At 54.8% G+C, this 6,659-nt stretch overlaps 3 protein-coding genes across 3 annotated transcripts; 2 read left to right on the plus strand and 1 right to left on the minus strand.

The window, feature by feature from the left end:
* Nucleotides 1–47: 47 nt before the first annotated feature.
* Nucleotides 48–1,367, plus strand: UMAG_05412 (uncharacterized protein; the record flags this gene model as incomplete). Its single annotated transcript, XM_011393802.1, has 1 exon — nucleotides 48–1,367. The coding sequence occupies one exon, from the start codon at nucleotides 48–50 to the stop codon at nucleotides 1,365–1,367; it is 1,320 nt and encodes a 439-aa protein (XP_011392104.1).
* A 767-nt stretch (nucleotides 1,368–2,134) lies between these two features.
* On the plus strand, nucleotides 2,135–3,349 carry UMAG_10219 (uncharacterized protein; the record flags this gene model as incomplete). The annotated part of the gene is made up of 1 exon (XM_011393839.1): nucleotides 2,135–3,349. One exon carries the CDS (start codon nucleotides 2,135–2,137, stop codon nucleotides 3,347–3,349), a length of 1,215 nt encoding a protein of 404 aa, XP_011392141.1.
* Nucleotides 3,350–3,657: 308 nt separating this feature from the next.
* On the minus strand, nucleotides 3,658–5,406 carry UMAG_05414 (putative aflatoxin efflux pump AFLT; the record flags this gene model as incomplete). Its single annotated transcript, XM_011393803.1, has 1 exon — nucleotides 3,658–5,406. One exon carries the CDS (start codon nucleotides 5,404–5,406, stop codon nucleotides 3,658–3,660), a length of 1,749 nt encoding a protein of 582 aa, XP_011392105.1.
* Between the last annotated feature and the right edge of the window lie 1,253 nt (nucleotides 5,407–6,659).

Here is a 6,659-nt window from a genome sequence, read left to right on the forward strand (position 1 = left end):
ACGCTGCAACGACATTGACGCAAAACCAAAGTCGTCCATCAACAACCATGTCGCAGTCCATCTCTTTCCAAGGTCAGGCGGATAGCGCCAACGGTCATGCCGCCGCCGCCGCTGCTGCTGCTACCGCTGCTGCCAAGGGTGTAATTGCACCACCTCATCCTACGCCGGAGCAGATTCAGGCGTCGGCGCGCAGATACTTTCTCTTTGGCTACCCTATCTCGCATTCTGCCAGTCCTGCCTTCCAGAACTTGATGCTCGAATCGATTGCTCCCATCGCTTTCCCGGGTTCCGAGAAGCAGACCTATCCGCCTACCTACTCGCTCAAGGACACCAAGACCGTAGACGAGCCGCATTTTAGGGACATTGTACGCAATGATCCTCTCTTTGCAGGTGCCGGTGTCACCATGCCGCTCAAAGTCGCTGTGACAGCCACACTGGGCGAAAAGGGCGTGATCGACGAGCTGAGCGAGGCGGGCAAAGCTACGCAGACGGTCAACACCATCATCTCGGTGCCCGACAAGGGCAAGAGAAAGATGATTGGCACCAACACCGACTACCTCGGAATCGCACATGCTGTGCTCCGAGCTATGGCCGAATGCAATGCCGAAGACAGGGTGACCAAGTACCTCGATCCTCAGTTGGCGTTCAAGGCGAGATACGTGTTTCCCAGAAACCCGCAAGGCAAGCCGTACGCGGCGTTCATCATCGGCTCAGGTGGAACGTGCCGTTCGGCTGTTTATGCCGTTAGCCAGCTAGGCCTTTCACCCATCTACCTGCTCAACCGTGACGCCGAGGAGACGCAGGCTGTGTTGGATCACTTTGGCGACTCGCTCGATCTGCGCGCCTTGCGTTCCGTCGAGGCATACGAAGCTGAAGCAGCCAAACGCGACTCGGGCGAGATTGGACACGTCGCCTGTGCAGTGGGAGCGATTCCAGCATTTGCACCTCAGACCGACGACGAAAAGATGGTCTACACGCTTGCGCATCGATTCTTTTCCGAGCCTTACCACGCATTGACAGAGAGCCACGCACCGCTCGCTTCGAACGCGCAGCAAGAGACACTGGTCGCTCTGCCTCTGCCGTCCAAGCGGCCGTTCCTGGACATGTGCTACAAACCACGCATGACGCCGTTGCTCATCACGGCTGAAGAAAAGGGCTGGTTGGCGATTGGAGGTGTGGAAGCTATGGTCGAACAAGGTCTCGCTCAGGCGAGAATGTGGGCGGCTACGGCCAAAGCATGGGAGCAGGCCAAGCACGAATTCGATCCCATCCCATACGCCGTCAAGGCCGGAGATGAGGGTCCAGTCGGACTGTACATTGAGGAGAAGGCGAGAGAGCTCGTCAAGGCTATGATGGATATCAAGTAGGCGTCTCTGTACGGCGTGCTTTCGTGATTGATTCGGCAAATCTTACAGATAACTATTAAGCGTGAACCAGGTGTGGCAATCGCAAATATCCGTCCTCGTCGTAGTTTGAGCCAGGAAGCGTGCCAGCCTCGTTCTGCACCGAGTGGTGTCTCAGATGGCGGAGCGTGGATGCGCACAAGAGGGCAAGAGTGCAGGTGCGCAAGAGGGGAAGAAAGCTCTTCCATGCTTGTTGTCGGAACGTGGGGGTTGCGGCTTTGCACTTATGCGAACAGGCGGGGATGAACATTGTTCCGTGTTGGCGGTGGGTTGATGCAGCGAGATCCCTGTGTAGGCTCTCGGAGGAGTCAAGTGGTCAGCGGTGATGTATCCATGAATTGCGGACGGTAGCATGCGTCGGAGAGATTCGTGATTCATGATTGATGATGCTCACCGACGCATCGGTTCGAGTAGCCGTGTGAATAGCCGAAGCACCGAAGGCGGTGAATTCGTGATTGTTTGAGTTCGGATACGCGCGTTTTTTTGTGTTTTTTCTTTCAGTCAGCGCGAGAATCACACAGTGAATGACGTTTGTTTTGGCACAACGCAATGCTCACGCTTCTCGAGAAACGTCGAGTTGCGCTGGTTGCTGTTGCGACACGCGCCGGTTAACTGCGCAGTACGGTTACAGTGGAACGAGCGATGGACACTACTGTTGGTCAGGGTCGACGACATGAAAAAGGCGTATGTCGCTTCTCACTGTCCATCCTCTCGTATCGTATCGTGCAAGAATGAGCTCAATCGCTTCCACATCCGCTAGCACTATGCAGCATCCCAGATACTCGATCTTTACGCACTCGGTCGGGTATCATACGTCCAAGCATGGATTGCTGTCCAAGCTCGACGCGATCAGTGCGGCCGGTTTGGCGGGCGTCGAGATGTTCACTGATGACCTGTGGAGCTTTGCACAGTCGGACGAGTTCGGCTCGATCCTGGCGGCTAGCGAGCGGGAGACCGAGCTGTTGACACCCCCGGATAGCCCACTTTCGCAACCGGCGTCGCTGCGAAACAAGACGAGGATACACGAGAATGCAGAGCGTGCTGGTCAACATTATAGCGCACATGGGGCGTGTACACCGGACGAAAGGCAGCGCGAAATCGCAGCAGCCACATTCATTCGCTCGTACTGCGCAAGTAGGCGGCTGCAGGTGGAATGCTTGCAGCCATTGCGCGATGTCGAAGGCTGGCTCAAGGACGAGGATCGAGAGAATGCGATCGAGCGCGTAAAATCGAGATTCGACATCATGCGTGCACTCGATACGCACCTCTTGCTCATTTGCTCGCAAAACACGCGTGCTCCGCAGACCACCGGCGACATGGCTACTATCGTCCGCGACTTGACACACATCTCAGACTTGGCCGCCGCTTACACAGCTCAAACCGGCTTCGAAATCAAGATCGGCTACGAAGCACTATCATGGGGCGCGCACATCGATCTCTGGTCGCAAGCATGGAACATTGTTAGAACCGTCGACAGAGACAACATCGGCTTGATTCTGGATTCGTTCAATACTCTGGCTCGCGAATTTGCCGATCCATGCACGCGCTCCGGGATCCAAGAACCAATTTGCACCACGCTCACATCGCTGCATTCCAGCTTGCAAGCGATTCAAAGCGTCCCGGCAGACAAGATTTTTTTGCTCCAGATCGGAGATGCTCGACGACTGCCAGAGCCACTCGTGCCGAGTCCGAGGGACGGAGAGCCAAGACCGAGCAGGATGATCTGGTCCAGAAGCAGCAGGCTGATGCCGTGCGAAACCGACAAGGGTGGCTTCATGCCTGTTGCCCAGTTCGTCAAAAGCGTCGTAAATGCCGGATACAGCGGTCCGTGGAGTATCGAGGTATTCAACAGCGAGTTAGAACAGCCCGGCGTCCATGTACAGAACTCATTTGCTTTACGTGCTAGACAAGGCCTCGATCGGCTCCTCGAGGTCGTCTTCGCTTAATCAACGTGCGAGATGCACAATCTATCATCCATCCCTTTGACCATGCTAGCGTGTGTGCACTCGAGATGCGCTGTCCATCGCCAAGATGGCTAGGGCTGAATGCGCTCTGAGCTCTCTCCACTTTTCATGCACCACACACACCTTGGGCGCCGGCCCGTCGGTTGTTCAGCGTCAGCGTACCTCTCACTTGGCAGTTCCGACGCGCACTGGCACGCACTGGTTGACATGGATAGTTGGTATAGCGGTGTGAGCGTGAGCACAGGTAGGGAGACGAATCCAGAGAAACGCAAATTTGAGCCAAGCGCTATTCAGGCGTTGGCAGTGAAAGTGTGGCTGAGCTTTTGCTCGTCGAGCTTCTGCTGCTGCTTGATGGGCAGGATTCTCCGATTGAGCTCCATGCCAAACACGCTTGCCAACGCAGCTCCTCCTAGCGCGACACTGCAGAGGAAGGTCTTGTTGACGGCGAGATTAGCTGCGAGCTCGACATTGGCCAACACATCCGGTGGAGTGAAGGCGCGAAAAGCGCTGACGCCATGATTGATAATCTCCTCAACTGGAGCATTGGGAATGCTTTTCAGTTGCCGAACAAAGTCGTTCTGGAAAATCGACTGGCAAACGCTGACAAAGATAGTACCGCCCAGAGTTTGCCAAAAGGTGACGATGGCCGAGCCAATCTCAATGTCGGCCGCTTCCAGCCGTGCCGATACCGCAGAAAAGGGAATCATGAACGACAGACCCGGTCCGATTCCCGCTAGGAACTGCAGCCCCACCCACATGGACTGCGTCGAGTCCGGTCGAAGAAGGTACAGCAATCCAGAGCCGAGCGAGGTGAGCGCAGTACCGAGGATCAAGATCGGAATGTAATAGCCAAACCTCGTAATCAGCCCACCGGAGATGGCGTTGGACGCGATCACGCCAAAGATGAACGGCAGCGTTTGGACGCCCGATCGAATCGCTGATGATCCACGAACGGTTTGGAAGTACAGAGGGATAAAGTAGAGCAAGCCAAAGTAGGACGCCGCGATGCAAAAGTTGACAATGCTTCCGAAACCAACCGTGCGCTGCTTGTGGAGTCGAAACGGGATGATGGCGTTATCGCCCAAGTACCACTGTTCGACGATGAACGCAATAGCGATCAGAACGAATCCGACCAAGAGACCAATCACTTTACTATCGGACCATGCGTACTTGATCCCACCCCACTGCAACGCCAGCAGCAGGCAGATCATCGACGTCAATGAGAGCGTTACACCTGGCCAGTCAATCGTAATGAGTCGCTTGAGTACCGACGGCTTGACCTCGCCTTCCTGGACCGGTCTCGGCGGGATGGAGAGCAGAAACAGCACCGCCAGTCCCACCAAAGGGTAGAAGCACAGGTTGATGTAGAAGCACCATCTCCACGTTGTCTCGCTCGTAAACGCTCCACCAACGATCGGCCCAATGCTCGCTCCGAGACCATACATTGCGCCGACAACGCTCATCAGTGCTGGTCGCTTCTGAACCGGCGAGATGAGTGTCACGATGATCATTGTGCCTGAGTAAGTACCCGACATACCGAGACCAGCCACCGCGCGTCCCACAATGAACGTTGGCGAGTCCTGTGCTACACCACAGATCAGAGAGCCGAGCTCAAAGATGGTGAAGGCTGCCAGAAAGACGTACTTGATCGAAAAGCGAGCATACAGCCGACCAAACAAGGGCTGGAAGCACGTCGAAGTGAGCAGATAGGCAGAACCATACCATCCTATGTCGGAGAACGTCTTGAACTGATTCGTGACCTCAGGAATTGCGGTGGCGCATATGGTCTGGTCAAGAGCCACTAGCAGCACGGCCGCGATGGTTGACGAGAAGATGAGCCAGAAAGTTAAGCCGCTTGGATAGACATGGTCGTTGGAAGGTGTAGGGGTCGACACACTGGGCTTCTCCTCGTTCCTGTGGCTGCTAGAGTGAGAGTTGGACTTGGCGAGGTCTCCCCGATGCGACAAGGAGGGAGATAGGCTAGTACGGTCCTCTCCTTCCAGCGAAGGCGCGCGGGTAGTAGCGGCAGGCGTGGCCATGTTGGTACAGTAAAAGGAAGCAAGTCAAGAAGAGAGTCGCTGTGTGAAAGTCGGTATTTCGGCCCCAGAGAGGGCTAGCTTTATAGATGAAATGCAGCATCCAATCCGGCTACAGTAACACCGGATGGCATTCACATTCTAGCAGTGCAACGCATCAGCCAAGGCCCTCTCTCGCTTCGAGCAGAAGGGCTGCATTCGTGATTAGCAACTCCTTGTTGCATTACCGAGGGTTCGCGCGCCAAGGGGAGTGGAATGGTGCAGAAGCAATTCTGACTACGTATGCCCAGGCGAGAGAAGGGTGGTGAGAGTACAGCGAGAGCTGGACGATATGCTGCGGAATAGATCGATTGACCGGGGCCTAAACGTGAAATAGCGTGAGCGGCGATAAGGTTCGGGACGTTTTTCTTGACAGCTGCGATGCAGGCACTAACTAACATTCACCAGTCACGATTCACGATTCGTGATTCATGACCACGGACCGAGGACCACAGGGACCTACGGGAACGGATCATCGTGGATCACAGATCGTGGATTGGATGGCGAATTTGTCCGCGGAGACACGAGGCAAGAGTCACAAAGCACAAAGGTAGCGTGATAGATGCTATCCGCGGCACACGCAGCTTGGCGCAAATAAGTTGAAGCTGTGGCCAAGTTAATTCCGTTAGGCCAGTCCTGCCAACTAACGTTAAGGCAAGATCGATTCGTGATTGACTATGGAAGCAGAAGCGAGAGACAACAGCATCAACACTAGCACGCGCAATCACGCAACAGATGCGAGAGCCAACATTCACAGATTCGTGATTCGCTCGTGACAGTATGAGTCGTGAGTGGTTCGTGATTCATGTCCACGGACCTCACTCCTCAAACACACGCCATCCAGCTCAAAGACAAGACAAACGACATTCACATTCGTGATTCACGATTTGTGATTCACGAATCAGTGAATTCGTTGATTTATTACGTGAATTTAATCGCCGTCCCGCTCCACATGATTCTATACGCATCTGGCTCAATCTGCTGCAGTATCTGTGAGAAAGTCGCAGAGAGCCACGTTTGTAACTGGGCGCTGATAGCTGACGACGCGCATGCACATCGGTGTCTGAACACATGCAAGAGTGGAACGCCTGCTACATCGACCAGTCGGCCTGTCGCATGTAGCAGACTATGCGTATAAAATCGGTGAGAGATGTGCATGTAGACATGCGCGTGGTGATTCGTATCAGCACGTTGGATCGAGCCAGCTTGCAAGCCTG

This window comes from Mycosarcoma maydis, chromosome 19, assembly GCF_000328475.2.
Source record: "Mycosarcoma maydis chromosome 19, whole genome shotgun sequence".
In the NCBI taxonomy this organism is placed as follows: domain Eukaryota; kingdom Fungi; phylum Basidiomycota; class Ustilaginomycetes; order Ustilaginales; genus Mycosarcoma; species Mycosarcoma maydis.